Source organism: Coturnix japonica, chromosome 12 (assembly GCF_001577835.2).
Source record: "Coturnix japonica isolate 7356 chromosome 12, Coturnix japonica 2.1, whole genome shotgun sequence".
In the NCBI taxonomy this organism is placed as follows: domain Eukaryota; kingdom Metazoa; phylum Chordata; class Aves; order Galliformes; family Phasianidae; genus Coturnix; species Coturnix japonica.
Window position 1 is genome coordinate 13,105,914 of NC_029527.1, and position 20,046 is coordinate 13,125,959.

At 40.0% G+C, this 20,046-nt stretch overlaps 1 protein-coding gene across 1 annotated transcript in view; it reads right to left on the reverse strand.

Annotated features, from left to right (window-relative positions):
* MDFIC2 (MyoD family inhibitor domain containing 2) overlaps positions 1-4,334 on the reverse strand; it is a 42,366-nt gene extending 38,032 nt beyond the window's left edge. Inside the window, exons 1-2 of the mRNA XM_015875453.2 lie at positions 4,159-4,334; positions 3,390-3,477 (exon numbers count right to left, since the gene is read on the reverse strand). Of these exons, the coding sequence (XP_015730939.1) occupies positions 3,390-3,477 (88 nt within the window). The 5' untranslated portion in view covers positions 4,159-4,334. The remainder of the gene's footprint in view (positions 1-3,389; positions 3,478-4,158) is intronic.
* Between the last annotated feature and the right edge of the window lie 15,712 nt (positions 4,335-20,046).

Sequence of the window (20,046 nt, forward strand, 5' to 3'; positions counted from 1 at the left end):
ATCCATATGGCTGTAATCATCAAGTGATACCAAGAGATTATATGTTTGTAAGGCATTCCAAAAACCATATGCTGAATCTGGGTGTGAATTTAGCTCTGCTTTGACCTCTCTACCCATATGCTTGCTGTTCTGACCCTGTATCGCTGCCCTGGTGGAAAGAGCCCTGGTCCAAGTGGAGGAGGCACCTCTGGCCATGAGGGTGGTGTTCAAGTTGGGTATGTCCCTCTCACAGTCCCTGTGAGTGTTACTCCTCTGGTGCTGCATTTCTGAAGCCATATTTTGCAGAGGATTCTCTAATAACTGTGCTGATGGCCTGCTGCCAATTGGTTTTCTCAACTTTAGTGTGATCTTCAAAAACAATAACCCTAAAGGAGCATTCCATATTACTGTAAAAGGTAACTGATGCAAATTCTTGATCTCAAGACTTGTTGGGATATGACTGTGACCACCTCTCCATCTTCATTGAGGTCCTCAAACCAGGATGCCTGCTGATGTTCAGAGCCAGGCTTTAGCACTGGGTGACCTAGGAGGTACCAAGCTGGTTTAGGACTTCTGTATATCCTCGGAAAACCAGACAGCACATCCACCAGTCTGATTCCATGGTTACATTTTTATTATTTCTCAATAGATCCACATTTTCATAGCTGCTGTGGAGGACCTCAGGCCCTTGATCAAATAATTATTTTTATGATAATTAAGAAACTAAAGGAGAGGGTAAATATATTGCTGTTCCTCTTAAAAATAAGTTCTAGGGCAGTGTTTTTATAGACATTACTCTCCAACACTGTGCTAGCTTGATGCAGCATTATTTTTTCCCTGTGTCATCTTCAACGCCAAACAGTCTTCTGGTGCATTTGTGGCAGGGATAAATGTATGTAGTAGTGGGTATGAGTGACTTCAAGGTAGAGTCATGAGTAGGAATCTTTTGTGTCTTCCGGCCTAAGGATACGATTCAATAAACACAGCCTAATGTTTTTCTATAGCACTTTTTTAATGTAGCTGTTCTGGTTTCTGTTTTGTCTCCTGGAAGCTTTTCTTCAAAATGAGGGTTTGATTTCAGCTTTTAGAGGCTGAGAGACAGAAATAAAGTATCTTCTTTGAACAAAATAGAAGAAAAATAAGTAGTAGCCAAATTAAAACACCATCTTCCAGCCCAGGTTAAGTGCTCCTAATATTGAAAGCCAACAAGCAAGTAACAGATGCTTTATTTTGGTGCTGACCCACTGCACTACTAGTCTACGGGCTGTTAGTCTGCAAAGCTCTAAGGAAAAACAAACGTCTACAAGAGATACTAAAGCCACAGCCTTGTCTGTATTTTGATGTTTATTTCTGATACTATGTGGTTCATGATTGTTTCTTTTAGAAGGAACAAATAATCAATATAAAACCATGAATAAAAATAACTTTTCTTTAAAGCGTGATGTTAAAAGAACATATAGTCTTCTTACTGTGCTTGACGGAAACAGTACAAATCTGTTTTCCACTATTCATTGCTTATTAGAATGCCTGAAATCTATATGTAATGTATTTTTAAAGCATTTAAACATAGAAGTTAAGCTTCTGCTCCAGACAGTTTGTTTTAGCATACTCTAAAAAAGCAATGTTTGCTTTAAGCAAAGAAACAATAACAGTTTCTTAATAAGCAAATTTCAGTGTAATATTAAATAATGTCCATATCAATAACTCAAGGAAATATTCTGTCTCTTCTGAGACACTTCATCTATTTATTGACTCAGCTGCAGGAAAAGACCTTCAAGGCCCCGCTTCTCTGTTGCATTTTAGAGAAGAAGTGCAAAGAAATAGCACTTGTCTCACTTTCTAAATATTACCTCCTCCAAGAACAAAACAATTAAAACATTGCTAATGACCTGGAAACCCAGGACTGTGGATCTCCTTAGGAGGGGGAGATCTACAGTGTGGATGTGCATCGGTAAAACTAAACCAACTCAGGAATATACTGGTAGGAGAATTACGATTTGGCTCCTGGAGTACATCTAGGCCAGAGGATGGGTAACTGTCAGGCTCAAAGGGCTCGTGCCAATGGTCTAACCCTGCTCAGAGTGTCTTTCTTACTAAGGACCATTTAAAGTCCCTTGTACTTCTTTTGTAAAGTTGCAGTCTCTTGTGCTATGCTGTATTCTGATGAAACAAATATTTATTTCATCTATGTGCTTGTTGTTTACAAGCTAATGTGCAGTGCTATCTTGTAGAACCAGACCCAGATCTCACTCATCCATGCTGTTCTTTGCGATCCTCTACTTGCAAATCTTCTGCCTACAGATGTAGCGGATACCTTGCAAGCAGGGGGTTTTGGTTGTCCAGCCAAACAAGCCCTACATGTTAACCAGTGAAACAACAAAAAACCACAGGGCAGAGGCTTTTAGGTTTACTTTAAGTTGCCGCTGAGGTTGCATTAAAAAAATCAAAATTAACTTCACGAGCTTAAAATAGAGAGACATGTTTTACAGATGACATAATAATGATTGTTGTCTTTTCCTCAGTACCCACCTAGTTAATGCTTTCAAAATATGAAGTCACTTGTTGAGTCTTCCCAAGGCATTTGTTAGGATTACAATACAACTGCTTTCATTTAGAAGCCTTAATTCACACTTAATGAGGCTTGTATCACGCTTATCTTGGAAGCCTTTGCCCTAAGACCCACTTTAAGTCATATAATTATTATACCTGCGTATGTATGAAATACAGTGAAGTTACTCTGCAGTGATGAACTAACCTGCACAAAGAGGGCCTAAGAATGAGCTGTGTGTTAACTTACAAATACTTCCTTTCCAGCAAGGCAATCTTTTTTATGCATATAGGGATAAGTCATAAGAAAACTTTTATAATCATGTGTTTGCTTTCTAAAATAGTTTAACATATTACTTGAAACACCCGTATTTGACAATTATTTGCAGTGAGAGAGCTACTAATTAGCTGTCAATTCCAAGAGTCTATACTTCATGAACTGCTGACAACTGATATTACTTGATCCTAAAATAACACACCGCCAAGTCCAAAGATTTGGGTTGGTTTTTTACATGTTTGAGGAAACTCAACACATGCGGATCCTTTTCAGTAAAAGTTTGAGTTAAGAAAGTCTTTTCTTCAGGAATCAAGAGGATGGTTCATCTTTCTTAGTGCTGTAGTTGAGGTTAAGCAAAGCTTCCCAAGGAATGCAGGCATGTTGGGAAAACAAACTTTCAGGATACTTAGAATGTTGGCAGTTTAGGCCACTGTGCACCAGAATAAAGCATACATGGATATTTCATAGGTGTCAAGTTATGGAGTTGGCGGTGGAAACCCCTAGACCTATTTAAAGCTGTAAGATTTCTAGTGTGGCTTTATTCTGAACACAACCATGCAACTAATAACCCAGCAATGCAGCTTACCTTTCTTCAGCCAAGAAATATTTTGCTTGTCATTTTCAAAACTTTCTGCTGGTTTGATTTGTGCCTTGTCTGTCTTGGCTTCTGACATCTATGAGAGGGGGGGCAAAAAAGGAATGTTGGGACATCAGGAATTCTCTTAACATTTATCTCAGATAAATATGTTCTCTGTTTAGGTTTCTGTTCTGAGGAATTGCTCACTTAACAGACACACTTTTTCTCTGCAGATTATTGATACTATATTATACCTGTCATTAAATTTATGTTCTGTTCCTAAATGCTTTATCAATATTACATAGTTGCTGAATATAGATGGTTTCTTTTGTAATGTTACCATAAATTACATGATGAAATGAATGAGTGAGACATTCATAGCAGGCTGCTAAGAGAAGTACATACAACAAACGGAACAGGCACTGTCTGGCTGTAGAGGAGCATCCAGCCTGCTCATCGTGGTTCAAAGTAGCTGTAAAGCCTGCTGTCAGAGAGGTATAATTATGTAAATAATGATCAGCGTTTATAAAGGCAACTCAAACAAACTGTATCCAAAAAAAATCCTTTAGTGCCACTTGTGACTATTTATTTGCTGTAACGAGAAGAATCACATGCAAGTTACAGTACCTGAGGGTATTATGTATACAGGAGCTATCAGCCCGTGCACTGTGGTTTATTTCCATCGCCTGCTAGCAATGAGATTAGGCTGTCCGGGCTTCTTCTAACTGCTTTCTATTTTTGCTGAATCCTTTTAGCAAAAGCATTTCTCTGTTTTTACCTGTATCTTCCAAACGAGGGTGAAGGCAGCAGGGCTCAGATGCTGAGGAGGAGTGCTTTCGGCCGAATCCCTTGCTGTGTGTTGATGTCCAGCATTCCCATACACTGACAAAACCGAAAGGATGAGCAGTGCACTCTCTTCCTGCCTGCTGTGTGGTGCTAGATTTGTCTTGCTGCCAGAATCAGCCAACTTATTGCTGAGGGGTTTTTTTTTGTTGTTTTTTTTTTTTTTTTTTTTTTTTCCTTTTTGTTTGCATGCACTTCTAAGGCAGAGTAGTGAAGCAGGGGCTGGTCAGCATCCCAGCACTACTGAAGGGGTGGAAAATCAACAGCTTTGCAAAAGAAAAATTGGTTTGGTAAAGGTAATTGCTGCAGTTCATAACCCAGTGGATCAGCAAGAGGAGGAAGAAAAGAAAAAGTCAACCAGGAGATTAATAGGGACTAATCAGAGAAATTAGTCAATGTTTTGGCTAAATGTTAGTTGCAATACTGAAAGCTGTAGGAATTAGACCCTAAGTGTCTATTTACAGCCGTCACTTTGGCAAAGAGAAGGGTCTAATCCTGTGGGGAGCTGGGTGCTGTGAGACCCCAAGGAGCTGTGGGCATGGTGAGTGTTGGGCAGGACTGAAGGCTCATGTGGGAGCAGCTCTTGTGCTGATGGGCAACACAGGGGTCAGTGTGGTGGGCTGGACTGCCCTCTGCCTTGGACACTGAAGCTTGGAGGTTGTTAGTTGGCCCTGTCTGTCTGTATCAGTGATACTTCTCTGATGTTGGTGGGAGCAAAGAGAAAAAAACTTCAGGGTGCTCAGAGGTCACTCCCTACTTTTTCTATAGGACAAAAAGCAAATGCCACTCTGCTTACCCAAACTGAATTTTGTGAGTAAATTGCTGAGTACTGGATGTACCCAGTTATTTTACCTTTTAGGCAATATTTACAAAATTTCAAGCAGTGTTTGTCACCAGATACTGTAATCCAAGATCCCAGTGCTTAAGTGTGGCCAATAAATAATAACATACTCCCTTTGTTATGACAATTATCTTCCTCTACTCTCCCATCACATGTCATTCTTGCATGAAAAAATGTTTTGCTTTTTTTTTCTTTTTCTTTAAATCTCCTGTGCCAACATGCCTGAGATTCTTCTACCATCTTTAGCTAATTGTGAATTGCATGGTAAGTGCCTACTTACATCTCCAAATTGCAATGATTAGTCTTGCATGGTTTGAAAACCTATTTTAAGCAGGGTACTTTGGGAATAATTGCAACCACAGGGGGGAAACATCTAGGGGTAATATTTTAAGATCTTTGTTCCATTCCCCTTGGATGCAGCTTTGAGAGTCATCTATTTTCAATTGCAGTTCCCCTGCTTCTCACAGAAATACTTACCTATTTTTTTCAGTGTTGTTGCACCTGTAATGCTTTAAATTTATCAGTGGTGCTGATTCTTCAGCTGGATTTGGTAGGATAGGCTACATAGCTTTCATTTGGCCCTAATAAAATCAACTGGTTTTCGTGTGGAACAGCCAAGACCTACCTGATTGTAACTTGGACCTGATGTTAATGGCCACTTAAGAAGCACTGTTTAAAATGAAGATATGAGTAGTTTCCAAAGCAAACTAGAGAGGAAAATTTATACATTCACTCAACACATTCATGTTTTTCTAGAGATTTTGTCAGCATCCTAATGTCTCCTAAACAAAGTAAAAGAGACAAGAAAAGCCCCTCCAAAACCACAGCCATGAGAGCTGTTGTTCTTTGAAATCACAGGCCCTAAAAACTTGTCTTCGAGTTTGTTTTTGCTGATTTTAAGGTCTGCTTGAAACCAGCAGGAGCTAGAGCTAAGTCCAGGTAGCCTCCTGGAGTGCAATAAACCAGCACTGCTGGAAGATGCTGATGGCCCATTGCTAAACATCTCCCTAAAACCTTAACGATACTGATTTGACAAAATCAACCAAATTTAAACCTGGCTTTTAATTTGCTTTTCAGCAAAGGTAACACAGGTTCATGTTCTGAGATGACCTATCCATCTGCCATTCCCAAGTGTGATGCCTGCAGGATCCCTTTACCTGCTGGTAACATGCAAACCTTCAGATGTTACCTAACCTGAACCTTGGGGTATTACCTATCACTGCTATTCAGTTACTGGTCCTGGCGTTTCCAATCCAGAAGGATATAATACATTGTTCCTTAATCTCAATCAACTCTAGTTTTCTACTGAGGCATGTTTGTGTGCTCTTTGTTTGTTTGTCTTTGATTTTTTGTGAGTTTTTTGCTTTTTTTCATCAATATTTCTGTTTCCTAATCAATCTTAAAGCAGTTAGAGGAAAGGCAGGCTTGCCTTGCATTCTCAATAGTGCTAGACTTTGATAAGGAGAAATAAAATAAACATTATGCAAGAAGGTCATTAAAATATTGAGTAAACTTGTTTCTATTAAAGCTGTAATTGAATTTTTAAAGCCATGGCCCATTTTAAATGCCGAACTTTAGTTTATGGAGTTTATGGTTTGATAATTCATTTCACTTTTATTTTATAGGTTTTACTTTATAGCCATTAAATAGCTATGGACCATCACTTGAACCTTTTCCTTCCATATTGTGAAACAGGGCATTTATATGGAGGTTTTTTTTTTTAAAGAGCATAATGCTAAAATAGATGCAATATCAATCAATTGCCAGATAAATGTACTGTATAAAGTGCATGTTGAGATTAGAGTGACTATTTTTCTGGTCTGCTCAACTAGGATTGCATTCAAGTCTTTGTGGAGAGGAAACTTTAATAGATTGGAGTAACCATCAAAGCAGAGGAATAAAAGTCACTGTTGGTCCTAGCTATGATAAAAGGTTGCAAGATCTCCTTGTGCACACCATTTTAGTCAGGAGTCCAAAATGAGGCACTGTCCTGAGTCTAAGAGAGATGTTAGTTATATCCATGGGTCCAAAGTTATATTTCACTACCAAATGGGGTTTTTTACATGAGGACTTGAACTGTGTACCTGGAAGTTTCATTTCCAGGAGATAAAATCTCATGGAATTTCTACATCGTATCATGAAATTAAGCAGTTATTTCTCTTTTGCATAGCCCAGGTAATATGTAGGTAGGCACTTGTCCACTGGTAAGTGGCGCTCTGTAGCTTTGGAATGCCCTACACTGTAGTAAATGTGTGTGTGTGGGGGGTGGGGGGGAAGTGTGATGAAACAGTCTTTGCTCCCTTTTACACCCTGGGGTGATCATTTCCAATAATAAAGTAAGTATAATGTGATGTGCCCTGTCAAAGTTAAGGAATTTCTTCTTGATCATGCATCTGTAGGTAGAATATTAAGTTGTGGGAACATGGTATACAGCCAAATTATCCTGGTGATTACATGTAAAATGCATGGTTTTTTAGCCGAACCGTCATGTCCTGTGAGTACTTCAAATGCAAAGCAGCCTGTTTATATAGATTACCTCAAACTGGCACTGACAAATGATCTATATGCTGCAGAGGCTCTGAGCAGTACAAAGATAGTCAGACTTCACTCCCCATCACTCTGTCTAATAGATACTGGGTTATTTTTCAATAACTCAGTGTCCTACAAGAGAGATACATGGGACATTATCTCACTTTGCCACTTTATGCCATTCTGAATTGGTAAATGGGAGTATGTTTAGGTGGAAGGAAGAAATAAATTCCTCCTACCAGCTGTAAATTCTTGGATTGGTTAAAATGAAGGCCTAAGCTTTATAATGTTTTTAATCCTAATGTGAGGCACGTGAACCTTTGTAAAACCTGTCTGCAAGCAGAAACTTCTCTTGTGTTGTTTGGTTTTTGGTTCCCCATTACCTGTGTGAGTGCTGTCTTTATAGATGGTTCTGCACTGGTGGGCATTTAAATGGCTGTGTTTGAGTGGACAGTGGCTTCTGCAAGTGTTTTTCCCCCCCAAAAATATTGACACATAGTGCATTGTGGGACACCTTGCTTTTTTAAAATGCTTAGTTTGGTAAGTAAGGTGGAAATGTAAGTCCCTTGGCTAAGGGAGATGTGCTGCAGCAGGTCTTTGTGGACAGAGGTTTGAGTATTACAGCAAAAATTAGGGAAGGCTGGATGAGATGACATGAGAACATAAATGGAATGTTGTAGCTACTGCTTTGTCTCAGCGTATGCTGGTGTAAGGGAGACTAGAATGCAACCATTGTGGGTTATGTTCTTCGGTGACAATTGCAGGATGCATAGTGGGATTGCTGACAGAGTGAGCTCATACCATCCTGACCATCCTTTATAAGCCAGTTAGGCGCTGCAGTGGTTTGGTATGCGTGCCATCATATGCAAAAAGTCAGTGGCAAATATTTGTAATGAAGAGGAATCCAAGCACTTACTGCTCGTAAGCAAAACTTGAGAGCACCTCCCTAAACAGCAGTATCCCAGATGAGATGTCAGTGAAAGCACTGCGCTTCTCAGACAGACAGAAAACTGACTTGAGTGTTTTCCCTTCAGGCTTTCCGTAAGCCTCTTCCCAACAGTATTGAAATGTGGTCAGCTTCTCGGAGGTGCCGAGAATGGATGGGAAGGATTTCTTTTTTGGTCAAAATTACTCTTATCAGAAAGGCTAAATTAAACAGCTGGCTTATTTCAGAAAGATGTCAGGGAAACTTCTTAAGCAAACCACTGGTGAAATTAGTTTCTTCTGTTCTCTTGCTAAGTTTGTTTGTTTAAGTCTCTGTTAGGCTAGAGAGAAGGCAGCAGTAGAAAGAAAACAGCAACTTCGTGAATATTAAGGGTCTTCCCAGAGCAGAAGAAACTTCAGTTCAAGCTCCTTAAGAACGATTATATTCATTTTTATCTAAGGTGAAACAGCCTCAGCAGGAGAGATTAAGTACTCCTTGTCCTAAAGGAAGTGGTAGCTCAGTGATTATGGGAGTTATTTGGGATCTTTTTTTGTTAGCTCATCTGTAATGCCTGTGATTTGAACAAGTGGAATGAGAAAAAACTTTGGAGTCTCAAAGCCTTGTGAAATGGGAAATCTGCTCTCTGTCTGAACACACATACCGCCATAACTGAAGTCAACATGAGTTCTGGGAGTGCAGCACCCTGAAAATCAGGCCTGATGTCTAAATGAAATTGAACTTCAGAATGAAAAGCAGTTTTCTAGCCCTTTGGGAGCCAAAATAAAAAAGTAGGTTTTTTTTCCTATTTGATCAGCTATTCACAAATGATGCCTTTGTATCTTTAAAATAACTGCGAACCAAATTTAAAACTGGAAGCTCTCATCTTTGATGTTATCTGCAGATAAGATAGAGCTTTGAAGCATTAACAGAGACTAATTGGAACAGAATACCAATACAACCAAATAGTAATGGAAAACACAAGAATGGTTTGGAGCGCTATCGCTCTAAACTAGGAACGTTTCCTTTCAAATACTATAGAATTTCAGGGAAAAAAAAAAATAGAAATGCAGTTCTCTGGAGTGTAGATGAAAGAGGAGAATTGTCTGATTTGATGTAGCATGATACTTCAAAAACAATCATAAGGATTAAACTTATTTGTACGTATTCACTGATGTTTAAGTATCAAATTCTTTCCTATACTAACAAGCTGGAGGATGGAGGAGTTTGGGGAAGGTGTCACAGGTGATAGAGTATCAAATTGATATTTTTACTTGAAATAGGCTCACTTCCTGTTTTGTTTTGAAAACTGCATTTCTTTCCGTCCTGAACATGAAAAGAATTTGTCAAAGTTGCTGGAAGGGAAGGAAAAAAATACAACTAGTGATGCTATATATAGAAAACATGCAGCTGAGAATAGAGGAAAATTATATCTGCAATCAGCCTAGACCTGAACATTAAATAATAAATTGCCATCAATTCTAACAGCATGTGATTGTGAGACAAAAGTAACTAAAATTTGTCATGGAGATTCAGCTCATATCCCATAGGCCAAGGCTGTTTCAGTGCTCATTGAGGTTCTGCTGGTGAGACAAACCAGGGGAGAGCTAAAGAGGAGAATAAATGCACTTTAGGGTTACTCTGGGGGGTGATTTGCCCTGGTACAAGATCAGGCAGCTCTTTGGGTGTGCTGCTTTGCACCATGAGCAATGTCAGATCCTGAGCTATTTTTTCCAAATCTACTGATGTAGTGGAGTGGAGATGCGTATACTTGTATCCTTACTTCTAAAAGCATGTGATGGCAGTGCTCTCTAGATCTGGACAAGAAACCCACTTGATATAAAAAGAAAATTGTACCCGTTGCTTAGTCAAGTTCTCTGATCTGAAGCAATACCAGAACTGAGGTTGCTCAGGCAACCTTATTTCTGCTCCCTCATTCGTTAATGTACTAGATGATCGTAGAGTTGAAACTACTAATTTTCAGTTCTGTTTAGCATCTTGGGTTTAGTCAAGGATTTGTGCAAGACAGCTTCTCCTATCATGGAAAGCCTAGAAGAAGGTTTTTGCAGCGTGTTTCAGGCACCATGCATGTTTTAATGAAAATGTGAGGGATGGGGGTGAGGTGGCCGTTCTGAATAATCTGCCAAATTAGAGTGTGATTTCCAGTGAGGGCAATTGCTTAGTTGTGAGACCCCAGCACGGAGAACCTCTGCCCTGTTAGGACAACACCCTCTGCTGTCTCTCCCTTGCAAGAGCAACCCAAGCAGCCCAGCCTCTATAGTCATGGTCCCACATACGTGTTTCATTTTGATGTGGCATTTTGATGTGGTTTGGGCAGTTTCTCTCTGAGCACACAACTATTCACCGCTATGGACTTCTCTCTCTCTCTTTTTTTTTTTTTTTTTTTTTTTTTTTTTGCACCAGTCCCACTTAAATTCTTATCTCTGATTTCTCTACTGTGCTATCCAGTCCTTTTTCCTCTCCCTCGATTAGCAAGCACAGAGTCTATCCTGTTCTGGATCTTTCACATTTGGAAACATCAGGCTTTTAATCCATCTGGCTTTTTAAACTATCTTATCACTTCCAAACCTTTTGGAGGGTGATCATCTCTCAGTCTTTACCTTTGTTTAGTCGTGAAATACCATACCTCCTTTATACTGTGTGCTTCTGCAAAGGTCTCACAGCTTAGTTTGAGTGAAAAGCACGGTCTTACTTGAGTATGCTTAGTTGTCTCCTTAAAAGCAAAAATCTCTCTTATCTATAACACTAGAAAGTAGTACACAATATGCAGCTTTTGTTTTTTCTTCTTGCGAACCTGGAATTTTGTAATCCTGTAAAGTGCTTGTTTCCTCTTGTAAATATTCCTCTCTGTTGCTATATTTCAGTGTTAGGTTTCTCAGGGGACAAAAGCAGTAAAGAAAGAAAATGAATAAATAAACAGCCCGAAGCCTTGAGTGTCCAAAAACACTGCAGAATCTTGATTTGAATAATCGAAAATTGAAACACTTTATTTGGGTACATTTCACACATGAAAAACTTTGCATGCAAATCTAAAGCCTGCTATTCTCTCCCATTCTATTGAACATTTTCATTGCTGATCTTTTATCTGTTGTCTGTTCCAGCATAAGAACACACCTATGTATTATTCAAAAATAAAGATAACAACTCCTGTACTTAATATTAAAAAGAAATGACCTGCAAAACAGAACAGAAGGACCGTGATCCTGTGTGGGCTTTTTTTTTTTTTTTTTTTGCAATGTCTAAATGAGGTCCCTTGATTTTTCTTGTTTTGCTCTGCTGCAGGAATATGAGAAATGTCTGAGTTTGGCACTTGATGCCAACCTCTCTCAATCTTTGAAGCTTTGTTTTTTCCTTAGTATTAGCTGACAATAATTAATCTAATTAAAAACAGCAAGAAGACCTCTGCTCCCAAAAGTTTATTGGGAAGTTGGACTTAGAGGGGGCTTAATGCAGTCATCCCAAATGAGACCATTTCAGTTGACTTATGCTTCTAATTAAAACTGCAAAACAAAGCTAAGGGTCAGTGATGTCTGACTTCTCTTGACTTGAGAGAATGCCAGGAGGGTTTGTGTCTCCAGGTCTGTCCTAAACATGTGGAAAAGAAACCAAAATGCACAGTGGGATAGGGCAGTGATGTGCACTGTGATGTGGTTGGGGCCTGGGTCTGATGTATCTGACAGTGGTGAGTGACAGGAGAACATCGCACCAAGGCCTCCAAAGGATCCTTCTCACTGCCTGGCCCAGCTTGTTGGACAGTACTTAATTTTTAACATGTGGAAATTTCTGAAATATGCATCTTAGGATATCTGCTTAGCTTGCCTAGAAAGCTTTAATAATTAATGGATATTCAGAGTTGAGGTATAGTAATGATTTATATGGGGAGCTGTCTTTACACAATCTGCTCTCAAAGCTTTCTAGAGTATTACTCTTAGTGTCTAATTAACTTCCGAAGAGTGAAAGGAGCGGTATCACTACACTGATTGATCAAGGGCTTAACTGCAAGTCATATTTTCCAAGTGATTCCCCAGTGTCCTCTCTGCTCTTATGAGTTCTTTGCTGAACTGTCTCAAACATCAAGACTGACTTTTAAGTTTCAGATTTAGAACCTTAGACGTCAGGATGTTTCTGCTGCTGTTTAGCTTGTATATCTGTAGCACAGAAATTTCTGGTATTTAGAGATGACTTGGTATGGAATAATACAGGCTGGATGGAGCTTTGAGCAATTTAGTCCAGAAAGAGATGTCCCTGCCTGTAGAAGGGGAGTTGAAACTAGAAGATCTTAAAGGTCTTTTCCAACTAAAACCATTCTATGGTTCTTTAATCTAAATATTTTTATTTTCCCCTTCCCCATTAGTGAGTGTTCCTGGCATGCCATTTCAAGCATTCTTCCTTTCACTCGTTGGCATTTACTGTAATAACTATATGCTAATACACTAAAATACAATAAAAAATTATAGTAAGTGATAGTGATTTAGTGCTATGAAATGATACTGCAAGTGCCAATGACCAGCTAGGGACTCTGAAAATACAGGGTTGTTTCCTCCTCCTCCTTCCATTTGAACAGTGAGTGAGTGAGGCAAATCCTTTTATTTTCCTCATCTCTAAGAGGATGTTGAGTAAAACTGTCCATCTTCACAGTACCTTATTATCCATTTAAAGCCTGTTTCCTACTAGTTTGTCCTGTTTGTCCCACCACTTTCCTGCTTTCTTGTAATCTCAGAGGAGTAAAAGTATCTTACAAATCTTTGCTCAGTCATGGCTACGTTTACTTTTCATGCTGGCAGCTTGTCATCAGCTGGTGAAGCAGACTTCAAAGAGAATCCAGTCTTTCATGAGAAGCCCAGTTCCTCTTGGGCCCAAACATGAGGGCTGCCCAGAGCCAGGAACACATGGCACCTTGACTTTGTGTGTTGCTTTAATCACACATTATCAGTCTCTCAGCAACACCTGAGAAATGATGGAGCCACTTCCACCTCTCCCTTTAAATCAAATATATCACATTTTAAATTCTGGCAGTCAATTCTTAACCTGTGCCTTTCACGTTTATGGTGTTCAAAAGCCTCAGCATAGGCTGCTCTTAAACCAGCACAAGGTGTGCTGTGTATTCGCAGGATATGGGTTTCTCTTTCCCACAACGATGGTGCCTTCATCTCACACCTGAGTGCACTGCAGTGATGGCGTTGGCTTTGGGACAGTTACCACTTGAGAACATCTAACTCCTTTGGATCCAAATATTCTTCCGACAGGATTAATGGTCCCACCTCTTAAGAGATTAGCTACATCTCCATTTCCTCTTTTTATCCAAACGACATTTCTGATGCTAATAACATCGGCCAGACTGAAAGAGGAGATAAAAGCACTGGTGGCAGAGATCCACATGTGAAGGAAGGTGTCATAACGTCTTGGAGGGCTTATCTGAAGTTTGTACCAAAATTAATAACTGGCTTTGTCATTTAAAACAGCCAGGAACCCTAATGTATTTATTCTGAATCTTTATCAGTCAAAAGATAGTTTGAAAGTGATGCATTGGAATTTGCTAGAGAATGTAATTTTTGTGGAACCAAAATGAAGATCTTCAGTGTTATTTCAAGAAGTTGCAGAAAAAGGCTGAAAATAGAGTTAAGACAATTTGCTTTCTATCTCTCTTCCTTTACCATAGAATTGCAGAGTGGCTTGGATTAGAAGAGACTCTAAAGATCATCTCACGTAGTTTCAGTCCTCCTGCCGAAGGCAGGTTTGATACCCACTGCTGTCCAGAGCCACATCCAACTGGCCTTGAATGCCTCCAGGGATGAGGCACTCACAGCTCTCCAGGTGGCTTGTGCCAGTAGAAATCAAGCAGACGTGTTAATATTTGGCTGTTACCACTTCTGTTGGTGCCCCCAATTTCTGATTTACTATTAATGAAAAATTTGTCAACCCTTGCACAAAAACTAATGGTTTACTTACAAACAGCAATATTAATTAATGTAAGAAAGTGATTTCTTGATGCAGATAGTATCTCCTGATGCAGATACCAGTCTACCTCTCTCTTTTCAGTCCAACATAGACCTATCTTGGCTTAAAAATAAGAGATGTTGGCTTTGGGGAACTGTTAAAAATCCAGACGTACACCTGTCTTAGTGCTTTTGGATCAAGTTGAACCGCTCACATTCCCATTACAGTAATTATAATAACAAAATACCTTGCCCATGCAGTACAGTGTTAAACATACAGCTATTTGGAAGAGAAGGGCTGCAGACAGCAACATTTAAATTGTGGGGCTTCTCCAGGGTGAAGCTGCAGAGGAGCTGATCAGTAAAGCAAGAAATGACTGCTCTTGTGTTTGAAAGGGGAAGTGCTAATAGGGATGCTGCTACCTGAGGAAAAGGGCAAGTCCTCTTACAGATAAGGGAAGAGAGAGCTGTAAGGGGAGGAAGCCATGTAAGGAAAGATTAGAGTTTTTTTAGAAGTGGAAAATGATTTAACATGGAAATTGTATCTCAAGCCAGTCCTGTCTTTCCCAAGACCACTGCACGTTTGTAACCCCAACTTTGCAGACCACACTGTTTCTCTTAGATAACAAGGATACGGAGATAGGAAGAGGCACAAAAATAAATTAGAAAAGGATTTATTTAATGCTGCTAATAATGTATTTGGACATTATTATCATAATGAATCTTGTAAAATGAATTCACTGTTTCCCCTTTTATATGATGTATTTCTGACCTTCACCCACTTGATATGCGATTCCTATTCAGTGAAGGTGCCCATAATAGAAGGGCAAGAAGGATGATCAGAGTTCAAACAATAGGGTAAGAAATGCAGAGTAGTGGGAAAAAGCTTCCATTTTCCCATAAGCTGGGGCATAGAAGATACTGCAGCCTCAGCTCTACAGTATCTTATGAACAAACAAATTATGCATGAGTTTGCTCAGGGGACTACTCAGCTACTCAACAATAATGGGTAATTGCCCTCACAAACTTATCCTCATATCACTCATACACACCAACACTTACACTGAAAAGAGAAGACGCAAAGAACAAATTTCAATATAAAACACATTATTATTATGAAAATGACACATTTCCATTTAACCCTTTTCTAGCAAAAGGAACTCACTGCCTTTCAAAGAAAATGGGGCTGAGAAATTTTAAGTCTTAGTCTCAGTATTTTCCCTTGGAAGGCATGCTCAAGATTGTTTTACTTGGCACATCCTGTACTCTTCATTGTAGCAAAGGCTTGCGAGTATCTAATGACACAATCACAGAATGCCATAGAAATTTGGAACAAAATCCCCGTCTTCAATACAATTCAGCAGATTCACGCCATATGGAAATCCTGCTGTTTAATGTAACACCATTAAAAGCCACATATTGCTAAATTCATCTCTCAAAGATTTTTGCAAAAGTTGCAGGAACAATATTATTTCTGAGTTTTTAACCTTTATTCAGCCTCCAGCATTCTGAAGACTCAAATGTGTGTTTCATAACTGGAAATCCAGCTACTTCATATGGTGCTGATATTTTGATTTTTCAAGCATACACAGTAAGATGACGATCTTGCCTTCTTCATAACGAACTGACGAGTTACAACTCAATCACTGGGGAAGAACCATAGCCAGAATTCAGTATCCTAAACTAGGTTAGGTTAATTTTAAATTGTTCTGCACTTCTTCACCTCAAGCATGTTTCGCTCCCTTTGCTTTCTATGTACCTTCAGTTCTAGTTTATAAGTTCTCTGTGCCTAGTATTGTTTCTGTGTTAACATTTTGAATTGCAAAGCCTTTTGATATTTCTGGACTGCAAATGAAACTTGCTGTGTAACCACTCATGCATTTTCAGTCCTTACCTTTAGGGAAATTTCCTGCAGAAAGCAGCCTTTACAGACGTGCAATACACGTTGATAAAGTTCTGCTGCTCTGTAGGTGCTTTACCTGATGTTTTCTACCACATCTGCATAGATTTATTGGTCCTTAGTGGGCTGCTCATAGGTGTAATGATTTCTCCTGCTTCATCTGCTTGCAAGAATTGCATCAGAAAGCATACAGGAAAATATAAGAGTTCAGCCTCCTGTTGCAATGTGTTTACCCAAAATCCCGCTGAAACTTGAATTAGTGTTTCTACTCAGCGTTAGAGGATGTGGTGACCACCACAGCAGAGAGCTCATGAAAAACAAGCATGTCACTGTACACTGCTTGCTATCCTGAAAGGAGCATCCTTCAGCTCAGAAGTGCCTTGTGTGAGATTTATGTGCTAGGGAGCTTAGAGGCACCTGAGAAGAGTCCAACAAGAGCTGTAAGCTGCCTTTTCAGCCTGAACCTATTTCAGGTTTATCTATTTTCTTTTTTCCCTGCCTAAAGCTGGGGTAGGGAATTTCACAAGAATTGAAGCCAACATCTCCAGCCTAAGAGGCATTGCAGCTTCTGTTATCTGTATAATTGGGTCAGGAAAGAGTGAGATGAGTTGGGACAGACACCTTCAAGAGATGATAGGAGAGTCTGGGGAGAAGGAGTGAATTGACTAAAACTAGAAAAGAAGATGAAACACAAACAGCTGCTTGTCTTTAGATTGTTGATTCATGGCTCACAAGAATATTGGTCTGGATCTGCATGGCCAATCAAATTTATTCTGGGGAAGTTTCAGATTTTCTTTACGCTGCTTTTGGCAGCTTTGCAAGTCCGGGGTTTGAACTTCAGAGCTGTCGGTAGGAGCAAAGTGGGCTTTACTCCTCTTCAGGGAAAGCTAGCATAGCAGCTAAGAGTTAGAAAGGAACAAACTGCTCTTTCAATAAGATCAGCAAACACTGAGTTATAAATTACCCAGTAGAAAGAAGAGCACCAGGCCTACAGATTTTCCCTATTCTAGTTGCTAGCAAAACTCAATCCCTTTCTGTTGCAGGAGCCAGTGAAGCTGCATTTGAGGGTTGTGGTGACGTTTGTGTATCCCTAATATATTTATAATTTAGGACAGAGTAAGTGTATGTATTTCGTATTCTTCTTCTACTAGATATGTGGAGATTTAAACAGGTGAAAATGTGTCCACAAAGGACTATAAAGAAAAGGAGTTATAAGATAATGCAGCAAGAGCACTGATGCATGGTTATTGCAAGTAAAAGTGGTTAAGGTGTAGAAGGAGGTATATAAATGACTGCAAGCCACTCTTTCAAATGTGACTTTCCATGTTGCTCTTAGCAGTATCACCAGATATGATCAAATCATTTTTACACTCCTCTGCCGCTGTAATTCTTGCAAGTTAACTGCCATCTTAAAAAGAGGGTGTGGGGTCCACAACAGATAATGTGCTTTCAGTTGTGTGATTCTGCAATGCTGCTGGGGCTGTTTGTGCAGGAGTTGAAGCTCACAGCTGCCTTACCTCTGCTCCCACTGCTGGCTGTGGGGAAGATTCCTGGGGGCTGCCTGCAAGAGAGCTGCATGATGAGGCCATTGGCTGTGGGTTGAGTAGCACCCAGCGTGCGTCAGCTCCCCATGTGCAAGTCTTGGTATAGTTTTAATTTATTTTTAAGAACACAAAGATACATGATTTCAATATTGTGAAATCCTGTATATATTTTGGCTCAGTCAGTCATATGCCTGTTTACTCACAGATTCCCCAAAATCTGCATTTCCTCAGGCATTCATGTCTTTCAGATTCTTTATGCTTTTTCTGCCTCGGTTATTTCTGAACACCATGCTGCCTGCTTCTCCATAGACACAGCTGAACATGACCTTTTCTGTTAGCCTTGTTTGCAGCACACGTGGCCAAGTGACCACAGCTTGGCTCCCTCACCGCAGGGGCATCAGGAACTACCGTCAAGGTGGGAAATGTCTTTCTGCACTCTGCCTTCCTCCATCCTAAGTCAAGGAGAAAAAAAAGCAATAGTATAAAAGGAAATCTAATAATGGACACTGACATAACCACAGGGGGAAGAATGGCATATGTCCCCTACTCAGTACCTGTGCAGCCTGGGCAAGCCCAGCTAAACCAGGAGTACGGTGAGAGCTTTCCAATATACTGGCTAAAAGATGTTTAACTGAATGCCTGTTCAATTGATATGAGGGCAGTGAAACTTCTCCCTCCTCAGGCTTTTGTGGAGGGCAGGTTTAGGCTTCTGGATACCAAAAGGGCTGCAGTTAGGATTTCATTTTGATGGGAACATCAGAGCAAGGTTAGTGAAGGATCCACTTGCCCTTCCAGTAGTTGGACACCCATCTCCATACTTGATTCTCAGCCTCTCCTTACCAGTTTCTGCACTGTAAGTGGGTGAGCCTCTTTCTTTCCCATTTCTTTGAAAGTACCATCCCTAGAAGGGACCGTGTGCTTTTGTTGCACCCTGTGTGATGGGATTCTTCTTTAGGATGGGGTTCTTCATGTTAATAACAATAAAAATTGAACCCTTTTGGATCTTCCCGGGAAAGGAGGATTGCTGGGGCGAAAAAAAAGCATGAACATGAGTAAATGCAGTCTTTCTTGTCACTGAGCAGTATGTCATTGAATTCCCCTTTCCCTCTCCTATGTAAAAGATTTTTCTTCTTCAATAAATAAAACAAGTTTAGGGTACTTGCATTATCAAAGAGCCTGCAGTCCTGATTAGGAAATCTATTTAACCTGGTGTCAATTGGCCTCCTTGATGTAAAAATCCGCCCAAGTCCTGGGAGGGAGGGCAGGCAGTGCCCCACTTGAGATTTCTGCAGGAATAACTCATTTTAGAAAGAAGCCGAGTCAGAGCAAAGCCATGTCTAATAGTCAGAGAGTGAGGAAATGTCTCAGTGGAGCATTGAAAGGAATAGATGCTCATACTGGTGATGAGATTTTGTTTTAATCACAGTGATAAACCTTTTAATTTTGGTGCACAGCAACTTTAAAAATGAAATAAAGGGTTTGTGACTAGTGAGAGACCTTGGTGTTGCTTCCAGAGCATTGCTTGAGCTGTTATTAAAGCTCTGCCAATGGTTTCAAGTGGAACAGCTAATGTTTCAAGTGTTCATAAATAATTGTTTAATGTTCCAAGCACTTTAGGAGCAGGTTTTAAAAACTAGCCTTGCACTGATTATTTCCACTGCTGTAAAAACATTCTTTAGTCAGTAGCTTTGTCTACTGCACAGAGGATTCTGCAGAAAAGAAAAAGGAGAACAACCACCGTCCTCTGTGAGTTGATGTAGAGTGGCGGACCTTGTGTTAGTAGCATGGACCTGTGAACTAATGGTGCTGTTAGCAGAATTCCCCTACAAAACTGAATGAAATCTGGAATAACTTGGTGGGATTGTGAGAGCAAGGCCATGTTTGTGGCAGTGATGTGCCATCCTTCTCTGCCTCTGTAGGTGCTGGCAGCAGGCAGGGGGATGGACACTACTGGGTGCTCAAGTAGGGTAGGACCCAGCCCTGCAGAGTAGGCAGATCCAGTTATGATGGAGGGTGATGAACCCTGACATATCAGGCAGTCATTTTGGTCAGGCTGTGCAGTATTAAACAGAGAATAGATTGAGGAGTAAGAAACTTAAAACAGCTGGCAGCACATGAAAGTAAGTAGTT